The sequence below is a fragment of the Nicotiana tabacum genome, chromosome 8, assembly GCF_000715075.1.
Source record: "Nicotiana tabacum cultivar K326 chromosome 8, ASM71507v2, whole genome shotgun sequence".
NCBI lineage: Eukaryota > Viridiplantae > Streptophyta > Magnoliopsida > Solanales > Solanaceae > Nicotiana > Nicotiana tabacum.
Window position 1 is genome coordinate 146,510,418 of NC_134087.1, and position 26,161 is coordinate 146,536,578.

Below are 26,161 nucleotides of genomic sequence, written 5' to 3' on the forward strand. Positions count from 1 at the left end.
TTTGATGATACCTTTCTGCATTATAGATCGAAGTGCTAACATAAATATTTGTGCCGATACAGTTAGTGTAGTGGTACAACACATTGAAGGCTTGATATACAACAGAATTGGCATCGTTATAGAGACATTGTTACACCTTTTCATGAGAGGAAAGAGTCTACTGCGTATGGCATTTAGAGAAAACTGTAACCAATTATGTTCAGCCAATTATCCTAGTACACTCCGTGAACGAACAACAAGAGCTGATGAGGCAACAAATTGGTTCTCAGTGCTCAGTGCTCTTTCATCTCCATCCATAGCTCATTTATTTGAGATGTGATCTGACAAGATCTTACAGCACCTTGCATTACCAGTGATACGCGAGAAATTCAGGTGGCTAAAAGGATTTCACTGTTGGTATATTTTATTCCTTGTCAGCTATTATAACAAAAACATCCTTAACTGACCACCTTCTTCTCTCTGTTTTGGCCGGGGGATTGATGATAGCTTTTTCTGCATTAGCAAGACGGTAACCAATCACAATCTCTCTTCTTTGTCGCGCACGTAGGAGCACTTCGTAAAAACTCAACTCCTCACCCTCACAAAGGTAGAGATCTGCCCCTCTTATTTGCATCTCATTTCCCTGCAATGTCAAAAAGGTTTTTATTAGTCATGGACAACAATAATAACTGCAGCCTTAATATAGGTCGCAGAATACTAGCATGATAGGAAAGGATTTCATGCTTCAACATCTAGAGAAACATTGAATACTCTCAATTTTTAAAATTTTGAAGCAAGTGATATAACTGTCTCAAGTTTATAAAAATGAGGAATGTGTCCTAACTGACATTTACGGATGGAAGGTTTGATAACACAACTGAGAGTCAAATGTTGTGAAAGTTTTACATGGTACTTTATTTTTCTGATTCTGATTCTGCTTCAACTTGGATGTCAGATATACTAGCATTATAGGAAAGGATTTCATGCTTCAACATCTAGAGAAACATTGAATACTCTCAATTTTTAAAATTTTGAAGCAAGTGATATAACTGTCTCAAGTTTATAAAAATGAGGAATGTGTCCTAACTGACATTTACGGATGGAAGGTTTGATAACACAACTGAGAGTCAAATGTTGTGAAAGTTTCACATGGTACTTTATTTTTCTGATTCTGATTCTGCTTCAACTTGGATGTCAGATCCTTTTCAATTTCTTTTTAGGAAAGTATAAACTCTTTATAAGTGGAATATGCTAAAAGAGATGGATTCCAATCAACGCAGCGTAAAGGGTATTAAAGCCCTATTTTGGAAATCTACAGCAAAGTGACTCTTTCTTTCTAATTCCATGGCTAATATGGTTCGTTGGTTTGTTGTTCTGTTTCTAACATCAACGGAGAAAATGGAGTCCGGTATAGCTTGTACTCTTTTATTTTTCACTCTTGTATTTTGTTTTTGTTTTTTCTTTTCTATTTTGATATGTTTAAAGATATATGTATAGTGTCATGTTACTTGAGTTGTTAGCTTTCCCTAATAAACGGAGTGTTGGATCTCCTATAATAACCCGGATGTACATAATCCCTAAAAGCTCACTGTCTGCATACTGGATGCTAAGTTGCTCGGACACAGGTGCGGATCTAGAGGTCGGATCCTTCAAGATGCAAATTTTAAGATTCGGGAATACGGATCCTAGAACGGATACGGGTGCGGGGATGCGGCTGAAAATAATTCAAAAAAATAAATATATCCAAATTATGAGAAATTTGTGGAATACTTACGTATAGCTTGTAAAGTGTCAATTCTTTTTTTAATTCTCAAGTTGTAGATAAGTAAATGATTGATTTCCTAGATAAGGTCATGCTATTTTCTTCAAATTTACCCTAATTTTGGTTCTGATTTCGGGAATCAAATTATATCTCGTCTCAAGTTTTTTCGTCCGTCATGGTCAAAATACCCAAAATTATTTGACCAGATCCGGTACAGATCCCATACCCACACCCATACTAGTGTCGTGCCAACACGAGTGCGACACCTAAACTGCCGTGCCGGAGCAACTTAGACTGTGTACTGGGGCAGAATGTGGCTCCTCTAATACTTGACAGAGAAAATCAAGAAACCCAGTAAGCATGACTCATGCCAGTTGCCTCACCTCTTCAGCGAAAAGTTCTTCCAAAACATCATTTATTTGACGGTCCTCTGCCACCATGGCCAATGCCATGCTAACAAGCTCATTTGACAAAACATAGTCACTTATCTTTGACATAGACAAGAGGTTTTTAGTCCTTGGGTCCAAAATTTCACTGATTATAACTGACTTATCTGAAGCCTGCTGCATCTCCTCTCTCCAGGAGCCTTGGGAGGAGCTACCCCTGTGAATTTTGGAAGCCATAGCTTCTCTATATGGAAGGCGTTTTGCCTGCGAAACCAGAAAAAAGATTTCTGAGTGCAAGATCTGATGTCGCAGCTTTAACAAGATAATACAAAAACATAGCCACTTTACGGGAACAGAAATCATGCATCTAAATGAAACTCAATGGGGCAGATGACTTGATTCTTCCTTGAGAAATCTTATATCTTTGCAGTTAAATTTGGAAAAATTTCTAATTGTTCAATGGGTAAGAGGACTTGTACTTCCATTCCTGATCCTGTCAATAGTGTCCTTCATTGAGTAAAGTATATTGGGGTCCAAGGTTACTTATCAAGAGCAAACTACCGGTTCTGTTGAGGGAAGACACCAAAATTTGCACATGAATGTAGTAATACTGCTGGAAGAACCCATGCCAGAAAGGAAATAATGCAGGTGGTTGATGACAAAGACTGACAAATCAGTCATGAATTATGAGGCAATCTGATCGGCTAGACATGGGGGACAGGGAAAAAGAAAACAGAACCTGGTTGAACCTGGAAACTTGAAATATACTACACATAAAATTTTAAAAAGGTGTAATTTTCCACTTGGTTGGCAATGAGAGGAGCCATACTGAGCTGAAAATTTGAGAAAAAAGCAGATTATATGTCAGCTGGCTCTTCATGTGCAAATGTCCAGGTGAAGATGTGGACAACCTACCCCTACATTTGTTCGTGGCAATTCGCTTATGGTGTGAGATTTCGAATTAGGTTTGGGACGCAATGATGACACCCCGCACAGTGAAGGAGTTACTCTCCAGCTGGAAATTCACAAGGAAATTTTTTTGAAGAGCTTGGTATGTTGCTCCACTAGCACTCATATGGGTCCTGTGAACGGAAGGAAATAGGAGATCTTTTGGTGGGATAGAGAAAAAGTTTTTAACGGGATAGAGAACAACTACGTACATTTGAGGAATAGCCCCTCATCCCTAGTTTATTTTTGGTGTACTCATGAGGTTACAGGGTGTATAGTAGACTGGATGTCATTCGGAGAGAATCATATTATGTCATATACTAAACGACATGAAACAACATGGATCTATTTTTTTGTGAAAATCATTGTACAGGATTTCTACCTCTTTCTCTTCTTATGTCAGATTAGAAATTCTACATGGAGTCCTCCTTATTTCCTTTTCTGTGCCTTGTTAGATTAGCACTAGGATCAAATGTAAATAGTGAAAACTTCTAGCAAGAAGAAAAGGCTTTTTGTATTTCTATGATGATTGCTACATCCCATGAACAAGGGAATTTATATAAAGTTCCCACTCATAACTTTTTCTTTGATGAAGTGTCGTGCAATTTCAACACGTCATACTGGATTGGATAATGAGTTATACTGATGGCAGCCTTGTTGTCACAGTATAAGGAAAGTTTTCCCTTTCTTGACAGTCTCAATTCCTCTAGTAACTTTTGCAACCAAAGAAGTTCACAAACACCCTGGGTCATAGATCTACTATGCTCTCGCACTTGATATAGCAACTACACTTTGCTTCTTGAATTAAGTAAGTTCCCTCCAACGAGTGTACAGTAACCGAATGTAAATCTTCTGTCATCTAGAGATCCAGCTCAATCAACATCTATATACGCTTCTACTTGGAGGTGATCAAGTTTGGAGAAAAGTAGACCTTTGCAACTTCAGATACCGTAAAATGTAAAAGACAACTTGCATATGAGGATCTCGGGGATCATGCATTAACTGACCTATCAAGCTGACTGAATAGGTTATATCTGGTCTAGTGTGGAAAAAATGAATAAGTCTTCCAACCAACCTCTGATATCTCTCCTAATCAACAGACTCTCCAACTCATGTTTGTAACTTGTGATTGTTTTCAAAAGGCGATTCTGCTAGTTTGCAATTTGTAACTTGCCGAGGGTCTATCGAAAACGTCTCTACCTTCTCTACCTACACAAGGTAGGAGTAAAGTTTGCATACACACTACCCTCCCCTGACTCCACTTGTGGGATTTCATTGGGCATGTTGTTGTTGAGAAATAAAGATTCCCTTTTTTGATCTGGCAACCTCAATTCCTAAGAAATACTGCAATTTTCCAAGATCCTTGATCTCAAATTCCTGTGCCAACAACTTCTTCAATCGGACACTCCTTGTTGTCATCTCCTGTCATTGCTATGTCATCAACATAAACTATGAGAAGAGTGACTTTATTGCTTTGATGTCTTATGAAGAGAGTACGATCGGCATTGGTTTGTTGGAAACTAAAGGATGTCATTGCTTTGCAGAACCTGTTAACTCAAGCTCTAAGGGATTGCTTCAATTCGTATAGGGCTTTATTCAGTCTGCACACCTTTCCTTGACTCTGTTCAATATCAAATCTAGGAGGAATCTCCATACACACCTCTTCTTCATAAGTCTGAGTAAATCCCTTAGCCACCAATCTTGCTTTGAATTTTTTAATTGAGCCATCAACTTTGTGTTTCATAGTGAAGACCCATTTGCAACCAACAAACTTATTATCCGGTGATGAAGTGACAAATTCCAAAGTCTTATTTTTCGACAAGGCCTTAATTTCTTCAATCATAGCTTGCTACCATTTAGGATCTACAAAAGCTTCTCTCCTATTCTAGGAATAGACACAAAAAAAAAAAACAAGGCAAAGGCTTTATAGGAGGGAGACAGGGAATTAAAGAAACAAAATTACACAAATGATGTTTGGTACAAGATCTGACTCTTTTTTTGTAAGAAATAGAGAAATCTAACTTACTAAGAAATGTAGATAACTCACCAGTAAAAAAGGGTTCAGCTTTGGCAAATTGCATGATGGCTTCTTCTGCTCTATTTTTCCTTGAGTCAGTTCTCAAATCAAGTCTATCCAAACCCCCAATAGTCTCCCTAAATTCTTTCTCCAATTTCACTTTCCTCGTATGGTAGTGGTAGTGGTTTCAACAGTAGAACTTGGAAAAATCATCTCTTCCTCCTTATACTTCTTTCTCCCCCCACCCCCACCCAAGAAATGATGGTGTAATTCTAAAGAGGGTTCAACTTCTCGAAAGGTAACAACCATGGTGATAAAAGATCTCCTGGAGGGAGGATGATTAAATTTGTACTCTTTTTGTGTTGGAGAATATCCAATAAAGACATTTAAGAGCTCTAGGATCAAGTTTTCCAGAGTTCCTAGTGTGAACAACAAAGCAGACACACCCAAATACCTTCAGAGGAACAATATAATCATTCTTACCCTTTAAGTGGCATTCCATTGATGAGATAGGCAGCTTCTAGAATGCCAACCCCCATAAGGATTTGATAGATTCATGGTAAACATAAGATATCTTGCCACTTCTAATAAATTTCTATTTTTTCTTTCGCAACCCCATTTTGTGCAACTAGTACGATTTGACGGATTATCTCATAATACTCCAAATAAGCAGCAAAAATTTTATCCATGTATTCTATGGTATTGTCAAATCACAAGATTTTTATCTTAGCCTCAAATTGAGTACAAATTATCTTATAAAATGATTGAAAGCAGGAGAAAACTTCACTTTTGGTCTTTAACAAATATCCCCAAGTCATCCTAGTGCAACAATCAATAAAAGTAACAAATTGTTGACTACCAAACAGAGAAACTATTTGAATAGGACCCTGTACATCAGAATGAATAGTTGAAAAAGGAATTGTACTTTTATTATCACTCAAAGGAGAATAGTTTCTAGTATGCTTGGCATCTTGACAAGCATCACAAAGACAAAGATTCAAACTCGATTTTGAAAAATAAACTTAGGATAAGGATATAACTTCTTTAAAACAAAAAAATAATAGGTGCCCCAACCGTCTATGCCGCCGTATTATTTTTTGTTTGATATCCTTATTTCCTCCAAAATGGCTTGACCAAGAGTCTCGAGTTCCATCAGTCAAATTTAAGTTATCATACAATCCACCACGGTCAATCCTCTTCCTTCTTTGAAGATCCTGAAAAACACAATGATAGGAAAGAACTCGACACTATAGTTTAGTTTTTGGTGATGGTGCTACCAGGAAACTCAGGTACATGGAGAATGGCTGATAATGCAATAACAGGTGTACAGACAATAGAACTTGTTCCAGAGACAGGAGTTAAGTAGCCATTGGCTATTCTGACAAAATCCTTTTTGGGATTAGGAGAGTAGTTTTGAAAGCCTTGAGAGGAGCCTGTCATATGTCTATTCGCACCAGAATCAATAATCCAAGAATTAATGCGAACATTAAAGGCAATACCTGACTGCACATAATTGGAAGTGACAACATTAGAAGAGTCAATTTTGTTCAAGAGACGGCAAAGATGCCGAACTTCATCTAAAGACAGTTTCTCCAAAAGCAGTTTACTTGGATGTCTCCACATTTTCTGCAATATTAGCCTGACCTTTTACCAGAGCTACACGATTTCCCCCACAACTTCTAGTTGGTCTACCATGTAGTTTCCAGCATGTTTCCTTTGTATGGCTTGGCTTTCCACAATAATCAAAGTGTAGGTGATCTTTATTATAGGTGGTTGCCCTTGGTTGCTCCAGAAACACAACTAACCCAAACTTCTCAGTTAGTCTTGAATAAAACATTGACCACTCGTCGACTATCTTCTTGTTAAACATAAGAATATGCATCCTCCCGAGAAGGAAAAGGAATTTTACAAGAACTTGAACCCTGATCTGATCATACTCTTGATCCAAACCGTCCAGAAAATCATGGACACTTTCCTTTTTAATCAATTTTTGAAAGAGAACTTCATCTTTGATACAATTTGCTTGGAGATCTTGATAGCAGTCAATCTACTGTCATAACCCACTTAACTCGAAAATAGTAATCAGTGATAGTCAACTCACCTTGCTTAGTGGCATGAATTTTATTTTGAATCTCAAAGATCTAGGCATCATTTCCCTTACGAGAGTAAGTGCGCCTAGTTGAATTCTACATTCTTTCAGTAGTATCAAGCAATAAATATTTCTTAGAGGTCGTTTGGTAGAGTGTGTTAGAGAAAATAATGCATGCATTAGCTTTGTGTATTAGTAATGTTTTGTTTGGTACACTTTTTCAACCTATGTATAATTAATACAAGCATTAGTTATACACTCTATTTGGTATTATCCTATTTATAACTAATGCATAGAAAACCATGGCATTAGCAATACAAAGGCTATTAATGCATGCATTAGCATGGTTAAAGACAAAATTATCCTTAAAGTTCTTTAAGTTAAAGAATATGGAGGGCATTTTTGTAAACAACTAAATTTCTTAAGGGGTTGTTTGGTAGGGTGCATAAGAATAATGGTGAATAGAGTGTATTAGTAATGCTGGTATTAGTTATGCTTGCATTAGTTATGCAAGTATTAGTTATGCTGACATATTTCTTATCCATTGTTTGGTTTGATGTATTAAAGTATTGCACAATTTCTAAAAGAATTGTTTGTTTACAAAAATGCTCTCAAAACTAGTCCACACTCTAACTTTTTTTAAAAGAAACATATGTTGAGAAATGTTTTTATATGAAAAAGTTTAAAAAAATTATTTTATTTGTCTACCTATATTGTAAAATAAAATTAAATATTTATTTATAAAAAAGAAAATATGCTAAGTATTTATTTATTTACTAGGGATATAATTTTATTTCTCACTATTTGGATTATTTTGAACTTGCATTAATATACTAACTAGCATATTTTAATCAAACATAAATTTTGAAGGACAATTTTGTCTTTAACTAAGCTAATGCATGCATTAAAACCCATTGCATTGTTAATACCATTGTTTTCTATGCATTAGTTATGCATAGGATAATACCAAATAGGATGTATAACTAATGCCTGCATAACTAATGCATAGATTCAAAATGTCTACCAAACATTGTATTATTAATACACAAAGCTAATGCATGCATTAGCTTATCTAATGCATGCATTAGCTTATCTAATGCATCATACCAAACGACCCCTAAAAGTTATGCAATGCATTTTAATTTTTAATACACCACACCAAACAATGCATAAGAAATAATCTCTGTATAACTAATGCTTCCATTACTAACCTCTGCATTACTATTACACCTTATTTAGCATTATTCTTATACGCCCTACCAAACGACACCTTAGAGGTTTCACAATTCCCCCCCCCCCCCCCGGCCCCTCCCCCCCCCCCCATCCACCCACTCACCCATAATGCCAAGGACTGGACATCTGGAGCGCGAGCAATATAATATAACGGCCCAACATCAGGTTGGGATGGGTCCTGCTGTGATAACATGAAGATCTTTAGCAAGAAGAGATTTCTGTGATGATTGCTACATTCCATGAACAAGGAAATTTATACAAAGATCCTATTACTAATTAATGAAACTAAATAAATCAGCACAATTAGTATACAATCAATACACCTATCAAATTCCTAAAATCAAACTACCAAATAAAATAAAATCTTCCTAAAAGTACAACCAATCAACAAATAGTTGTGACATGTATTGTTACACTAGAGGATTCTTTTATAAGCTTCATCGATGAAAAGTGTTGGGCATGTCTAACACTCGCTTAGGATTTGAGGAGATAAGGTTCCATATTCCCCTCCTTTATGTATTTATTTTTGGATTTTAATATACAAGGTAGGGGCCAATACCAAATCCCCAGCACCACAGGCCAGGATAGCCAATTGGTGAATTTGGCTTTACATAAAACAAAACAACAAAACATGAGACATTAATAGAAGTAAAGGGGCACAAAATAACATAAATGTGGCACTGGAAAAGATATAAAATAACCCTTCCACAAAGCACCTGAATGTCTCGTATTAACAGTAATGTGGCAAGTGATCTGGAATCTGCCTGAATTGCGGAATCTTCCACTGACTCATCAGCCAAAATTAAGATCTACACAACAACAAAAAATAAGAATAGTGGAAACTTAGAAGGGAAGACAAAATATTCACAGAAGAGATAAGATAAGAACAGCAATACAAGTTATAAAAAACACAATATGAGCAGGAACACCAGCAACCCCACCCAACTTCCCACCCATTCTAGCAGAAGAGAGTAAAGGATCCAATCCTTCTGAGTGTCGTTAACATCAGCACACAATCACTTCATTCTACCTAAACTGCATCTTTGTGCATAGTTAGCGAATCTTACTCACCGAGCCAAATGATTCTAAGGGAAGACTTTCTAGATGTCGCCGTATCACAGCATTACCCTCGCGGTTTACCAGTATTATGTTTGCCAGCCGGCTAATATCTAGGCCACCATCTGTTAGCTTCTTTTCTCTTTCCTTCTCGCAAACTTCATTGAACATCCACAACTCTGACCCATGCGCTAAGAAGGCATCCAATACCTAGAATGAACAGCTGAGGTTGTTGGAGTTACTGAGCATCATTTTAAAGATTTTAAATACTTTGTTTTTTTTTCTTGGCTTCTTTCATCAGTCTCTGGAACTAAGATATGGAATGAGAAAATATTCAGATATTAGAAAACATGGAAGCAAATATACAGCCTGAAAGGAAGTAGGAAGATATGGAAAACAAGCGAGGGATCTCTACCGCCATAATCTATAGACAAATGCTTGCATGAGTAAGGAAAGTATACAGTTAGCTCCTCACAAGATTACCAGTATCATATCCTCCATATCTCGTCGCCAACCACAAAACAGAATCCGCTCTGTAGTCTTTGGAATAATTAAGTTCTTTGGCAAGTTTCCTCCCTGAACCTGCAGAATTCAGGTTAAATGAAAAGGATTAGGAGCTTTGATTCAAACTCACCACAATCATATCATCAATGTCTCGTCCCCATCCAGTAAGTAGGATCTTCTGTGGCTTTCTTGTTGGTCGGACAATGTGCATCAAAGATGCTTCTTTGACCTGAATAACCAAATTAATTAAACCTTAAAAAGTCTATTCATGCCATGTTCTGCTTGCTTGAATTCCATGCTTGGAATACCCTCTCAATTACAAAGCAGAAGAGGATTTCCTTCAAGTGATCCACTGAAACAATAAAGTTGTCGAGTTTTTCCTCTCAACTTTTAAGTAAGCTTTTTCATGATTATCATGAACCTAATAAAAGCTTTTTCTTGTATTCTGAGAGGTCGACATTGCTAATTTTTTTATCCAAGCTCAATTTTCTCTGCAGCACGAAAATTTCCAATCTAATTTAAGGTGGTCCAAAGTCATAACCTAGATTCTGTTGTGTTGATTAGCATGATTCAAGGAGATTTGATTTAGGAGTGTTGATTAGCATGATTTCAGGAGATTTGATTATATTTAGGAGATCTAATTTTATTTGATTTGATTTGATAGCTGGATTGATTGTATAGATTTATTTTATTTTCCTAATTAGCATTAGGAGCTTTGTATAAATTCCCTTGCTCATGGGATGTAAATACACACAAAAACATAAGAAGCCTTTTCTTCTTCTCAAAATCTACATGGTATCAGATCCATTCCTGGCTTTTTGAGGTGAGTTATCTCCCTCGCAGCCCTAGGGTCCGTATTTATCAAAGAGGTAGAGGTCTGGTCAGTTTTATTTTTGGAATTTTCCTTTCTATTAGGGTCGTTGGAACATTCCGAGCCTATCCCTACCAGTTTTGATTTTTCCGTTCACTGGAGCTAAGGTTCGCTCGAGACAGATTTGGTTGCCAGCGAGGCAGATTATTTTTGAGCAATTTTCTTCAGATTTCTTTCTGATTGGCCAGCAATATGGAGACATTCAAGGAGACAATTTCTGGAAAAATCTTGTCTTCGGATGAAATTCAGCTTCTCCGCCACCTCCTAGCCAAACTTGACTCCGCTAATTTTGCCACATCCAACCATGTGCATTCAGGTATTGCCTTTACTGCTCACCTTAATTCTTGGATTGTTGATTCTGGTGCAAATAGACACATGATAGGCTCTTCTAAAGGCATTCAAAATTATTCTCCGTGTTCCAAAGGAGATAATGTTAAAATAGCCAATGGTTCTTTAACACCTATCTCTAAAACAGATTCGGTTATTTGTACTTCTAATATTAAACTATCATCCGCGCTCCATGTCTTTGAGTTCCCTGTCAATCTTTTATTTGTTAGTGCCATCACCAAAGCTCTAAACTATAAAATCGAGTTCTTTCCCGATCATTGTATTTTTCAGGATCATCAAACAGGAAAAATTGGCCGTGGTAGATTGCGTGATGACTTGTATATATTAGATGGAATTCAAAACTCTGGTCAAGCTTTTTTTGGGGAAAGCAAGGATGGCAACCAAGAAATAATACAGTGGCATAGACGGTTAGGACACCCATCATTTTTTGTTTTGAAGAAGTTATATCTCGATTTATTTTCAAGGACTCGATTTGAATCTTTGTTTTGTGATGTGTGTGAATATATCAAGCATAATAGAAACTTTTATCCTGTGAGTGATAATAGAAGTACAACTCCGTTTATGACTATTTATTCTGATGTATGGGGTCCTACCCAAACTGTTTCTTTGTCTGGTAATCGAGGATTTGTTACTTTCATTGATTGGTCCACTAGGATGACTTGGTTATATTTGTTAAAAGACAAAAGTGAAGTTTTCTCTTGTTTTCAGTCATTTTATAAGATGATTTATACTCAGCTTGATGCCAAAATAAAAATTTTAAGAACTGACAATGGCAGCGAATACATGGATAAAAGATTTGGTACTTATTTGGAGTCCAATGGGGTAGTCCTTCAAACTAGTTGTCCTTACACTAGTGCACAACATGGGGTCGTTGAAAGAAAAAATATGTGTTAGAAGTAGCAAAATATCTTATCTTCACCATGCATCTACCAAAACCTTACTACCGGATGCTATTTTAGCAGCTGTCTATCTTATCAACAGAATGCCACTTAAACCCCTCAATTTTCAAAGTCCTCGGGAAGTTTTGTAACCTAACACAATTTTGGACCAACTTTGCCACCAATTTTGTGACTTCGTAATTATTTGATCCAATCATGTCTCTCGAAATTGATGCTTTTGATTCCAAAAACAGTGGAGTTGGAAATTCAGCCTTTATGATTACTTCTGAACCCCTACTTGGAAGTTCAAATTATTTATATTGGGCTTCGTCTGTGGAGTTGTGATGTAAAGGTCAAGGTGTTCAAGACCACTTAACCAAAAAGGCTAGTGAGGGAGATTAAAAGGCCAAAGCACAATGAGAAAAGATCGATGCCCAGTTATGTAGTATCTTGTGGTGATCTATTGATTCCAAGTTGATGCATTTGTTTCGTCTGTTCCAAGCATGTCATTTAGTTTGGGAAAGGCTCGTATTTTATACGCTAATGACATATCTTGTTTCTTCGATGTGATATCGCGAATGACAAATTTGAAAAAACGGGAATTGGATATGTCGACTTACTTGGGACAAGTACGGGCAGTCAGGGAGGAATTTGAGAAGTTGATGCCGTTGTTAAAAAGCATCAAGAGCAACGACAAAAGATGTTTCTAGTTCTTACACTCACTGGACTTCCTAATGACCTTGATTCAGTGCGTGACCAGATTTTGGCTAGTCCGACTGCCCCTACAGTTGATGAACTATTCTGTCGATTACTTCGCCATGCTGCAGCGCCTAGTCACATAGTGATCTCATCACAGACAGCTAGCTGACTCCTTGTTCTCGCATCCCAGACAGTGGAAAATCGGGTATCTCATATTATGGAGAATAGACGAGGAGTAGCTCGTTTTGGAAGGTCTCGACCCAGGTATTCTTATTGTAATAGACGTGGACACGCCCGTGAGGTGTGTTACTCCTTGCATGGTCAACCACCTAAAAATGCTCATATTGCTCAAACAGAGACGGCAAGTAACCAGAGGTTTTCTTTATCTGAAGGGGAATATAATGAGTTCTTTCAGTATCGAGCAAGTAAGCAAACACCTCCACAAGTAGCCTCTATTGCTCAGACTGATACTTCTGTTGCTGGTAATTCTTGCTTGTATTTCCCGGTCTACTACTCTTGGATCGTGGGTCATGGATTCAGACGCCTCTGATCATATTTATGGTAATAGGCCACTTTTGTCAAATATTGTTTATTCACTGTCTCTTCCCAGTGTTACTTTACCCAATGGAGTCCAAACAAAAGCAAAAGGAGTTGGACAAGCTAATCCATTATCCTCTGTCACTTTAGAGTCTGTTCTTTATGTCTCTGGTTATCCTTTTAATCTTGCATCGGTTAGTCGGTTGACTCGTGTCCTCCATTGTGGTATATACTTTATTTATGACTATTTTGTTATGTAGTACCGCAGTACGATACAGACGATTGGCACAGGGTGTGAATCACAAGGCCTTTACTACCTTGACTCACTCAATCCTTCCACAGCATGTCCAGTTATAGATTCTCCAGACCTAATTCATAAACGTTTAGGACATCCAAGTTTATCCAAGCTTCAAAAGATGGTGCCTAGTTTATCTAGTTTGTCTACATTAGATTGTGAGTCGTGTCAACTTAGAAAACATACCCGAGCCACTTTTTCGCATAATGTTGAGTCATGCAGAGTCTGTTTTTTCTTTAGTTCATTCTGATATATGGGTACTAGTAGAGTCAGTTCAACCTTATGGTTTCGTTATTTTGTTAGTTTCATCGATGATTACTCAAGATGTACTTGGATTTTCCTAATGAACATGTTCTGAGTTGTTTTCTACATTCCAAAGTTTTTGTGCTGAAATAAAAATCAGTTTGGCATTTCTATTCGTATCTTTCATAGTGATAATGCCTTAGAATACTTATCCTCTCAATTTCAACAGTTTATGACTTCACAAGGAATTATTCATCAGACATTTTGTTCGTATACCCCTCAGCAGAATGGGGTAGCAGAGAGAAATAATAGACACCTTATTGAGACTGCTCGCACACTTCTAATTGAATCTCATGTTCCGCTGCATTTTTGGGGTGATGTAGTTCTAGATTAATCGAATGCCTTCATCTTCCATCCATAGTCAGATTCTGTATTTGGTATTATTTCCTCAGTCACCCTTATACTCTCTTCCCCCTCGTGTGTTTGGGAGCACATGTTTCGTTCATAACATAGCTCTGGAAAAAGATAAGTTAATTCCTCGTGCTCTCAAGTGTGTCTTCCTTAGTTATTCTCGAGTTCAAAAGGGATATCGTTGCTACTCACCTGATCTTCGTAGGTACTTTATGTCAGCCGATGTCACATTTTTTGAGTCTCGACCTTACTTCACCTATTCTGATCACCTTTAAATATCAGAGGTCTTACCTATACCGACTTTTGAGAAGTTAACTATAACTCCTTCTACATCTTCCGCCATAGAAGTCTTACCCATACTGAGCATTGAGGAATCTAGTGTTGTTCCTCCCAGATCCCTGAACACAGGAACACCTCTTTTAGCTTATCATAGGTGTCTGCATCCAGCATCAGGCCCAATTGATTAACGTCCTGCACCTGACCCTGCTCCTACTGCAGATTTGTCTCCTCTTAGTCAACCAATTGCACTTCGGAAAGGTACACGGACCATACTTAATCCTAATCCCCATTACGTCGGATTAAGTTATCATCGTCTATCATCACCCCATTATGCGTTTGTATCTTCTTTGTCCTTTGTTTCCATCCCTAAGTCTACAGGTGAAGCATTGTCTCATCCAGGATGGTGACAAGCTATGATTGACGAGATGTCTGCTTTACATACTAGTGATACTTGGGAGCTTGTTCCTTTTCCTTCAGGTAAATCTAGTGTTGGTTGTCGTTGGGTTTATGCAGTCAAAAGTTGGTCCGGATGGCCAGGTTGATCGACTTAATGTCCCTCTTGTTGCCAAAGGATATACCAAAAGTTGGTCCGGATGACCCCTCTTTTTCTATCCATGGTTGTTGTTCCGTGTTCACCATTGGCCTCTCTATCAGTTGGACATTAAGAATGCTTTTCTTCACGGTGATCTTGAGGATGAAGTTTATATGGAGCAACCACCTTGTTTTGTTGCTAAGGGAAAGTCTAGTGGTCTTGTATGTCGCTTGCGCCGGTCACTTTATAGTCTAAAGCATTCTCCTCGAGCCTGGTTTGGTAAGTTCAGCACAGTTATTCAGGAGTTTGGCATGACTCATATGGTCTAAATATCTGTATTTATCTGGTGGTTTATGTTGATGATATTGTTATTACCGACAATGATCAGGATGGTATTACTAAGTTGAAGCAACATCTCTTTCAACACTTTAGACTAAATAGTTGCAGATTCCATAACGTGCAAATATCTGAAGGTATGTCAAAACCTAGGCAGATTAAAATATTTTCTAGGTATTGAAGTTGCTCAATCTAGCTCCGATATTGTGATCTCACAACGGAAGTATGCCTTAGACATTCTTGAGCAGATACGAATGACAGGTTGTAGACCTGTGGACACTTTGATGGAGCCAAATTCTAAATTAAATGATAGGTAATTGGCGACTGGTTGGTAAATTAAATTACCTCATAGTGACTAGACCTGACATTTCCTTTTCTGTGAATGTTGTAAGTCAGTTTATGGATTCTCCCTGTGATAGTCATTGGGATGCATTCATTCGCATTCTTCGGTATGTAAAGTCAGCTACATGCAAAGGGTTATTGTTTGAGGAACGAGGCCATGAGTAGATCGTTGGGTACTCAGATGCTGATTGGGCAGGAACACCTTTTGATAGACGTTCTACGTCTGGATATTGTGTTTTGGTTGGTGGTAATTTTGTGTCTTGGAAGAGCAAGAAATAGAATGTGGTTGCTCGGTCTAATGCAAAAGCAGAATATCGAGCAATGACTATGGCAACATGTGAACTAGCTTGGATCAAACAGTTGCTCAAGGAGTGGAAATTTGGTGAAATCAGCCAGATGGAACTTGTGCGTGGTAATCAAGCTGCCGTTCATATTGCGTCAAATCTAGTGTTCCATGAGAGAACTAAACACATTGAGATTGTCTATCACTTTGTCGGAGAAAAAATACTCTCAAGAGACATTGCTACAAAGTTTGTGACGTCAAATGATCAGCTCGCATCAAATGATCAGCTTGCAGATATTTTCACCAAGTCTCTCACTAGTCCTCGTATTAGTTACATATGTAACAAGCTCGGTGTTTATGATTTGAATGCACCGGCTTCAGGGGAGTTTTAGATAGTTATGAATAAATAATCTTAGTCTCATGTGTAGTAGGAGTAGAACATATATTATATATAGGGCTCATTGTATCATTGTTAATAAATCAATAGAATATTTTTCTCTCATGCGTTCTCACAGTCCGCACTAGAAATTTTGGGAAACTTGATCCTAGAGCTATAAAGTGTGTTTTTATTGGGTATTCTCCGACACATAAAGGTTATAAATATTATCATCCTCCCTCTAGGAGAGCTTTTGTTAGCATGGATATTATCTTTCGAGAATCTGAGCCCTATTTCAGTATTACCTCATCACCTCTTCAGGAGGGCAAGAGCAGTAAAGAGGAAGAGGTAATTCTACCTACTTCCACTACTGGACCTCTTGATGACATTGTCACAGGAGAAAGTGAAATTGGAGAAAGAATTCAGGGAGAGACTATTGGGCGTTCGGATAGGCCTAATTTGAAAACTTACTCAAGGAGAAATGGAGCAGAAGAAGCCATCATACAATCTACCGAAACTGAATCTTCTTCTACCGGTGATTTATCTACATTTCCTAATGAGTTAGATGCGCCTATTGCTCACAGCAAAGGAGTCAAATCTTGCACAATCAAATACCCTTTATCTAATTTTATCTCCTATAATTCTGTCTCCCTCCTATAAAGCCTTTGGCTAGTCTATTTCTTTTGTGTCTATTCCCCAGAATCGGAGGGAAGCTTTTGCAGATCTCAAATGGAAACAAGCTAGGATGAAGAACTGAAGGCCTTGTCAAAAAAATGAGACTTGGAAACTTGTCACTTCACCACCAGACAAGAAGTTGGTTGGCTGTAAATGGGTCTTCACTGTGAAGCACAAAGCTGATGACTCAATTGAATGATTCAAAGCAAGATTGGTTGCTAAGGGATTCACTCAGACTTATGAGTGGATTATCAAAAGACATTTGACCCTATTGCTAAGATGAACACTATTAGAATTCTTGTTTTATGCAGCTAATCTTGATAGGGACTTGCAACAATTTGATGGGAAGAAAGCATTTCTTCGTGTAAACTTAGAAGAAGAGGTGTATATGGAGATTCCTCTGGATTTGATATTGCATAGAGTCAAGGAAAGGTATGCAGATCGAAGAAAGCCTTGTACGGACTGAAGCAATCCCCTAGAGCTTGGTTTGACAGATTCAGCAAAGCAATAATCTCCTTCGGTTACCAACAAAGCAATGTTGATCACACCCTCTTCATAAGATATCAAACGGGTAAACTCACTCTTCTCATAGTTTATGTTGATGACATAGTAATAACCGGAGATGACAAAGAGAAGATGGCACGATTGAAGAACTTGTTGGCACATGAATTTGAGATCAAGGATCTAAGAAAATTGCAGTACTTCTTAGGAATTGAGGTTGCTAGATCCAAAAAAAGAGATCTTTATTTCTCAAAGGAAATATATTCTGGATCTCTTGAAAGAAACTGGTATGATAGGTTGCAGACCCGTAGAATCGCCCATTGAAAGCAATCACAAGTTACAAAGCGGAGTTGGAGAGTCCATTGATAAGGAGAGATATCAGAGGTTGGCTAGAAGACTCATTTATCTCTCCCACACTAACCAAACATAGCCTATTCAGTTAGCCTGGTGAGTCAGTTCATGCATGATCCCCAAGATCCTCATATGCAAGATGTCTTCCACATTTTGCGGTATCTGAAGTTTGCTCCAAGGAAAGGCCTACTTTTCTCCAAACATGATCACCTCCAAATAGAAGCCTTTACGGACACAGATTGGGTTGGATCTCTAGATGACAGAAGATCAACATCCGATTATTGTACACTCGTAGGAGGAAACTTGATTACTTGGAGAAGCAAGAAGCTAAGTGTAGTTGCTAAATCAAGTGTGAAGGCAGAATATAGAGCTATGGCCTAGGGTGTTTGCGAACTGTTTTGGCTACAAAAGCTACTACAGGAATTGAGACCGTCTGAAAAAGAAAAACTTTCCTTGTACTGTGACAACAAGCTGCCATCAGTATAGCTCATAATCCAGTCCAGCATGACCAAACAAAGCATGTGGAAATCGATCACACTTCATCAAAGAAAAAGTTACAACTAGTGTGTTGAGTTTGTTTCATGTGCCATCGAAAAAACAGCTAGCTGATGTGTTTACCAAAGGTCTCAACAAGCGAACTTTCTATACTTTGAGTTGCAAGTTGGGCATGTGCGACATCTTTGCACCAACTTGAGTGGGAGTGTTGATTAGCATGATTCAAGGAGATTTGATTTATGAGTGTTGATTAGCATAATTTTACGAATAGCTGGATTGATTGTATGGATTTATTTTATTTCCTTAATTAATATTAGGAGCTTTGTATAAATTTCTCTGTTCATGGGATGTAAACAAACACAAAAATATAAGAAGCCTTTTCTTCTTCTCAAAATCTACACATTGACTATAAATAAACATAGAATGCAGTTCATCTCATCTAAATAGAAGTCAAGCAAAAGGTTCTCGACAGTCAACATATATCTAAATCTTAAGTTACACCAAAAGACCACCCTTTTTATTGATGAATACGCTATTCATTCACTTTTTTATCATCATTATAACTTGCAATTTGGGTTGATTACGTTTCAAGCAGAGAAACAAGCGAAGATAGTTAAATTAAGAACATAGTTATATTAAGAACAGGGTACGCACCATAGGCAGTGGTGCTGGAGCATATGAGTCATCATCCTCAGCAATAACAAGGACCTCATCTCCTTCTTGCAACAGATAGGAATCATCGGGATTCAGTATTATTTTTCCACCTGATGATGCCACCTTGATGCCACAAGGAATAGCATCAGGAAAACTGATTAGGACTTCTTCAAATTGCATACCATGAAATTGTGGCCATTTCTTGATGTAGAACTCGCAATTCTCAAATCCAAGGATGTCTTCCCATATCTGCCATTGCCAAGTCCATAGAGAAAAAAATTTGATTCATTGACACAGATAGTATTTCATCTCCCACTCAATTTAGTAGCTAGGTTTAAATTAGACATTAGTCACAAAGCAAATTTGATCATAGCTAAGAAGCTGACCTGTGCAAGGCCTGGCTGTCGAGCACATTGGATCATTAATCGCCCAATTACGTCATGAGCCACCACAGTTTCAACAAGATCTCCACCAACAAGTTTCACAAGAACCTCATTATCAAGATCACTGAGTTCAACCACTATGTGCCCCCGAAGACCTTCCTTTACTCCTGTCAGGCTTAAAACTGTCCTCAGAGCACGGGCATCACTCTACATTATAAATTTTTTATTAATACCTGCTACAACTTTCAATCCTGAAAATGAGTTACTAAAAATAGTTATTGCTCTGACCTGGTCAGCATTCCCATCTTCAGCAAGGACAACTATTGCACGAGCCTTAGAGACGGACACCTACTAAAGATTTATCTAGTGAGTTCAAAAAATTATTTAACTTACAAATTCTGGAAAACTACAGGAGCATTCTCTAAACAATCAAAGCATGAGAAAAGAAGTGGGCTCTTGATGAGAAGCTGTTTAAACTCAGAAGAGTGAAACACTAGCAAAATTTCAGGATAAAGCATTGAGAATCAGATCTCTAAAATAAAAATTACATTCTATACCAATGTAAAACAGGGAACAAAAGGTCTTTTAAGACATAATTTATGTTTGGAAACAAAACTTAATGCATACCTTTTTCAGGTCAGCCAGAATCAAGGGGCTTCCACTTCTACATATGACAGAAGTTCCTCTAAAATCAAACTCCATTTTAGCAATATCAAGTTCCATCTCTTCTTTGTCTCGCTCAGCCATGACTACAACTGTTCCACCCCCCAAACTCTCATTAGCTATTGCGAGTTGATTCAGCAATGATCCCTGGGTATACAGATGTACTCTTTGTGAATAAGGCCGGTACTTCTCTGAGGCACTTTATATTGTCCAGAATATACAGAGCTATTAAGAGATCTCCAGCAAATATCAGTAATACTCAGCTGCACTATGTAAATAAGTTTTTTGCAAGGCCAACTAATCAAAGTTAGATGATAGTTTTCAATTGTGTTCCAATTGCTTACATAATAATGACGACTGTTGTCCTGGTAATCTCGTTATTGTCATGGAGCATGGTCAATAATAGGGAAAGGACAATCAATAAAATTAATGTGGTTGTCTCCAATTGAAAGAAAAACAAGATTGACCAGGACAATAATTGGAGCAATAAAATTAATGTGGTTCTTCTGATTCTACTCCATTCACTTGAAAGTTATTATTATAGAAATAAAAGGAAAATTCAAACCTTTGGAGCTTCATCTCATTTTCTTGGAGTAATGAGAGGTGATATCTTAAGCAATTTAGAGAGGGCTTCTGAACAATGCAAAATAAGAAAACCCCTACTAGGTAGATTGTGATGCAGATCAGGTGCTAAAAACAGTTTGAGGACAGTTATCTAGGGAAAAGAAAAACTTATGAGCTTGTCAGAAAACAGACTAGTAAATTTACAAAACCCACCAGCTTATCACTCCAACCAAGTATAAGTGTGTGATTCTGCTCAACTACTTCACTTCTTCCCTTCCTGAGTGAGTCAAATTTCTCTGAGATTGCATCAGAAACTAGTCCAAGCATCATGGCAAATATCAGCATTCCACCGAAACTAACAGAAACTGACACTAGACGAGGACCAATGCCCTCAGAATTAGTATGATTTCCTGAATTTGCAACATATGTCCATGATAACCAAAGGCAGTCTGCTATGCTATCATCTGTCACGCCAAAAAGTGCTAAGCCACCAAGAGAAATCAGGAGCAAAGTGGCAATTAACAAGGTTAGTGGTTTAGCATAAGGATGAAACGATAAGAATACATCCACCCGGTAAGCTAGCCGCTTGTTCAGAGATAATTCCTCCGTCGTATTGTCCAACTGTCTTCTAACGTTGGAGATATACTCCATATATTTAATAAAAACAAGAGGAAGGGACAACATCATGAGTGAGAGAATCAATGCCGTAATTTTTAAACTTGCACTGGAAATATTATGTTCTGGCGTTGAGTCAATAATGTCAATAGAATCTGAAATGTTGCAGTGTCTCAATCTGGCATTGAGCGTTGAAAACTCATCCTGAATAACAAGAAGGAAAAGAGAAACAAGTAGACAGTTAGGGGACTGATCCAGTAATATCTTCCATGTATGTCAGCCAAATTATACTTCTCAAATGCCCAGATTTATAGCATCAATATAATTGCACATGCGAAAAGTTACGAGAAAGTAAATTAAGCACACTTAAGTCAATTTATAACTGGAAAAGGTGAATGCTATACATTCGTACGGTTTCTTTTCATGGATAGTACTTGAGTTGGCCTTGGAGGATGATCTGGAAAGTAAGAGCTCCACCTAAAGTAGCCATTTCAAGAGTCTTGTTTGACACAAAGTAACTCACAATGAAGAGGCTACAGTGTGTGCAGCAGATGTAGCAAATGCAAGGAAGCAACTGAATAAGACAGTCATTTTTTTTACTCCATTGCCTAGTTATTTGGCCGATATGGAATTCCTAAACTTATATGGACTCCAATCAGTAATGCCTGTAAATTTGAGACAAATACTAAGCTGCTGAAAAAGGCAGAAGATAGAGAAAAGGCGCAAAGAAGCATGGAAAACAATCCAATGGTGTATACTGTGGACATTTGAGTAAAAAGAACTAGCAGGATATTTTAGGGGAGAAAAGATTAGGGGAGAAAAGACTGTATCTCTTATGTAAAGTTGAAATGTAGTTAAAATTTGCATATCTGGAGTAAAAGGAATATATAGCAAATGACATTGAAGATATCTTGGAATTAATGGAGTCCTTGCATAGGAGGAGGGCAACAGGAACTTTTGAAAATTTTTAGTCCCTTCTTAGCACTATTTGTCTAATAAGATTTACCATTTATTATCAAAAAATTGAATGCCAACTTAGATTCAAGTAGAATCATATCTAGTCTAAAGAATGGAAAACGGAAAATTGCGTGATTAGAGCTGAACTTTTGAACATGTTCAATTCCTACATGGTGTTTCCTTCCCCTTTCCTTCCTGGGGTTATTCTGGCAGTCCAATAAATAACAGACCACCCCTTCCGCCTCAAAAAATAATGATGGGGCTTGAAGTGTAAGGTCAAAATATCTATTTACGGTTGACCTTGGCCAGTATTGCCTTTGATTTTTGGGAAATAAGATTTACATATCTAGAAATCTTATAAGTAGGAGTAGTACAGACCAAATTTAGAAAAAGAAAAACTAAAATGCATAAAAGACGTTTAAGAAAACCGGAGTAGAGGAAAAACGTTTGAACTTTTCAAATAACAACAGTGAGGTACAAATGGAATCAACATGGTCATCGTAACTTTAGCCTTTGGAAGAAGTAGTAATTCTATGATCATTGTATCAACGTAGTATAACTTTCACACGAACTTGCTAACGTACTTACATACATACACACACAATTATATGCATGTCAGAAATCTTGATACTGGAAGTTACCTGCAAATCACTAACTTGATATTGCAAAGAAAAGTTTTTGTGCAGAAGAGATGTAAAGCACATCACCACCATCTGCACCCAAAATATATACCAAAATCGTAATTTACATACTCAACCCCAATTAAGGAAGCATTTATTTTGCAACAATGTTGAATTGTTTTTCCATATTTTACAAAAATGTAAAAAAGAACTCGGCAACATATTTTGTTTTATCAAAAAGAATTGGGAAAATTTTCTCGACCAAAAACCATTAGAGAAAAGGTTTACAGTTTCTTAATGGGTTTGGTTGAAAAAATAAAACAGGGAAAAAAATTCAAAAAGGAAATATCTCAACCTTTTTCTAAAACTAACGCCACCGAACTATTTTCTTTCTAGTACGCAGTTCAAACAAAACTATTCAAACGAAGAAGAAAAAACGGCAATCTTCTCCATAATAACAATAATCTTGTAAAAATTAGCCAATGTGGAGAGAGAGAGGTTACTGCAATAACGCACGCCATTCGCCAACGAACAAAGTCGGTATATTTCTTATGAGCCGACGTTGTCCTTTTGTTACCGGAGCTTGGACAGTCCTCCGACTGGATGAGAACGGCATCGTTTGAATTTCCGCCGATTTCATCTGTAGTAGCACCAGCAGAGTTCTGAATCCGGCGGCGGTGACTAATACGGCGTCGTAAAGTTCGGGGTACAGCCAGAGGCGAAGTAAAATTTGAAGAAGAATTCTGGAAGGAGGTCGTCGTTCGAGGGTAAGGAGAAAAGAATCTCCGGGCCGGACTTCGGGGAACGTTGAACGATTGTGAAGGGAAAAACCAGTCTCGGTTGCTCGTTGACGGCGACTCCGAGTTCAAGGTCATTTTGGTAATTGGAACCAAAAGTTACTGGGTTTTCAGTAGCCTAATATATTAGTCCTTGTGGTTTTCTTGACAATCGTGTTTCTGGGTTTTATTAGTCAAAACTTTGCGGGCGTTACGAATACAATTCTATTTAGAGGTTATATCTATTTTGTAAAGAGTTTTATTTTGTGGCTAAGTTATTTCCTACTATAAATAAAGGGTCTTACCCTATTGTAAATCATCCCAAAATTCAATAAGAATTTCCTCTTTTTCTCTGCAATATTGTTCTTCTTCTTTTATTATTTCATTACACGTTATCAGCACGAGACTCTACCGTCTCAAGAAGCCTTTGGGAAGACTAAGATATAACTTTTCTCCTCTTTTTAACTATGACTGACATTATGAAAAGAAACCTTTTAACTATGACTGACATTATGAAAAGAAAGTTCGTTGCCCTTGAAATTTCGGGCAAGAACTATATGACATGGGTGTTGGATGCTGAAATCCATTTAGATGCAATGAGTCTTGGAGACGCCATTAAAGACAAAACTAAAGCATCCACCCAAGACTGTGCTAAGGCCTTGATTTTCTTGAGCCATCACCTTGATGAAGAGTTGAAAATAGAATATTTCACAGTCAAAGATCCACGTGTTTTGTGGAATAGCTTAAAGGAAAGATATGACAACTCAAAATTGGTCACTCTTCCACAAGCACGATATGATTGGGCTCATCTGAGGCTCCAAGACTTTAAGTTTATTTCATGAATATAATTCTGCGATGTTCAGAAGTCACTTTACGAATTGAAACAAGCACCCAAACAATACAACAACAACAACAACGACCCAGTATAATCCCACAAGTGGGGTCTGGGGAGGGTAATATATACGCAGACCTTACCCTTACCCCGAAGGGTAGAGAGGCTGTTTCCAGGAGACCCTCGGCTCAAAAAGCAATAGGAGATGATATATTAGTACCATAAAAATGCGTATTAAAAATAACAACAATATATAAGAGAAAGGAGATACTATCTATGATATGCTTGAAAAAACGTTTACAACGATTCATGCCTCCAATATGGTCCTGCAATAGCAGTACATAGAGAAAGGTTTCAAAAAGTACTCTAAGTAGATTTCTCTTCTCCTTGTGGCTGAACGAAAAAATGACTTGCTCATGAGAAATCACGAAAATCAACCCACTGGGTCTACATCATTGCCTGAAGTGGATGGGGTGTATTCCCATTATGCTAAGCGTGGAAAAGGTCGTGGCCCTATTCGTGGTCGTGGTCGTGGTCATGGTCGTGGCCGTAGACAAGGAAGAAATTTTCCTGGTGTTAATCACCCTCCAAAGAGAAATAACCACCAAAAGTGGAAAAGGGCATTGGGCAAATATTTGTCGTATACCAAGACATTTGGTTGAGTTTTATCAAGCATCTCTAAAGAATAAATGCCCTAAAGCTAATTTTGTCTATGACAATAAATTTGACATCACCCACTTAGATATGGCAGACTTCTTTGAGCGCCCTGATGGAAAAATAGACCACTTGATCGGTGATGGATCTGTGGTAAAAAAAGATTGAGTAGTTTGATTTTGCTTATTTGTATTAGCTAGTGAATAAACATCATGTAACCATAGTTTTTTACATGAGTAGTAGTCATTAGTATTATTTATTTTATAAAATAGTATAGCTCATAGAAAAAGCGTCATCTTAACTTTAGTAATGAATTTTCTGAAAATGTAGATGATGATTTCACAACTAGTGTTTATGTGTTCTAATATGATAACACTGTCAGATAATGGTATAAACTGAGATGTTTGCTTGCAATTAACGTGACTCATCGTTTTTTTAGTGTGACTTGTATAATGCAACTCTAAAGTCGCAGTATCAAAAAAAACATTGTTACCATTACATTGTTGTGTAATTAAATAAGTAGGTAATTTGGTTTTATTAATACTTAATGCAATTTAAATAACTCATAGTAAATATTGTTTCAAATCGGAGTGTGCATGTGATCTTTGATACATGACATTATCATGTTTAACCGATAAAGTAATTATACTATGATTTATATATATTGTCTATATTTTAAAGAAATTTTAAATTTAATAGCAATATTTTTTTTATGCAATTCTTAATTAATGCTTGATTGATGAACAATGACTTAGTAGAATATATATAACACACGCATGCAGCTTTGTGTATGTAGAATAATTAAAGAAACAAAATTAAAAATACAAAACAACTGTATAATTTTTAATTTGCTTGACAGCTATATTATCAATGTTTGACTTGTTTTGTTGTAATTAAGTTGTTATTTTGTTATCAACAGTCATATGCATAGAAATTATGTAAATAATAATATACTCACTGAATAGTTCATAGTACATTATTAGTTGCGTAATTGTTATTAAGATGTCATTATTTATC

At 37.2% G+C, this 26,161-nt stretch overlaps 1 protein-coding gene across 8 annotated transcripts; it reads right to left on the reverse strand.

The window, feature by feature from the left end:
• On the reverse strand, positions 1-23,884 carry LOC107826132 (ion channel CASTOR). Of its 8 annotated transcripts, none has more exons than XM_075219750.1 (12): positions 23,386-23,884; positions 22,904-22,975; positions 20,904-21,509; positions 20,091-20,273; positions 19,752-19,811; positions 19,467-19,670; positions 19,081-19,329; positions 9,954-10,052; positions 9,486-9,680; positions 9,131-9,223; positions 2,125-2,391; positions 1-622 (listed from the first exon to the last, which is right to left on the reverse strand). In XM_075219750.1, the coding sequence occupies exons 1-12, from the start codon at positions 23,755-23,757 to the stop codon at positions 404-406; spliced, it is 2,619 nt and encodes an 872-aa protein (XP_075075851.1). In that variant the 5' UTR covers positions 23,758-23,884; the 3' UTR covers positions 1-403. The 8 variants fall into 8 exon arrangements, with proteins under 8 accessions (XP_075075851.1, XP_075075856.1, XP_075075853.1 ...); XM_075219755.1 differs by having other exon boundaries at positions 23,399-23,816; XM_075219752.1 differs by lacking the exon at positions 9,486-9,680.
• Positions 23,885-26,161: the final 2,277 nt, after the last annotated feature.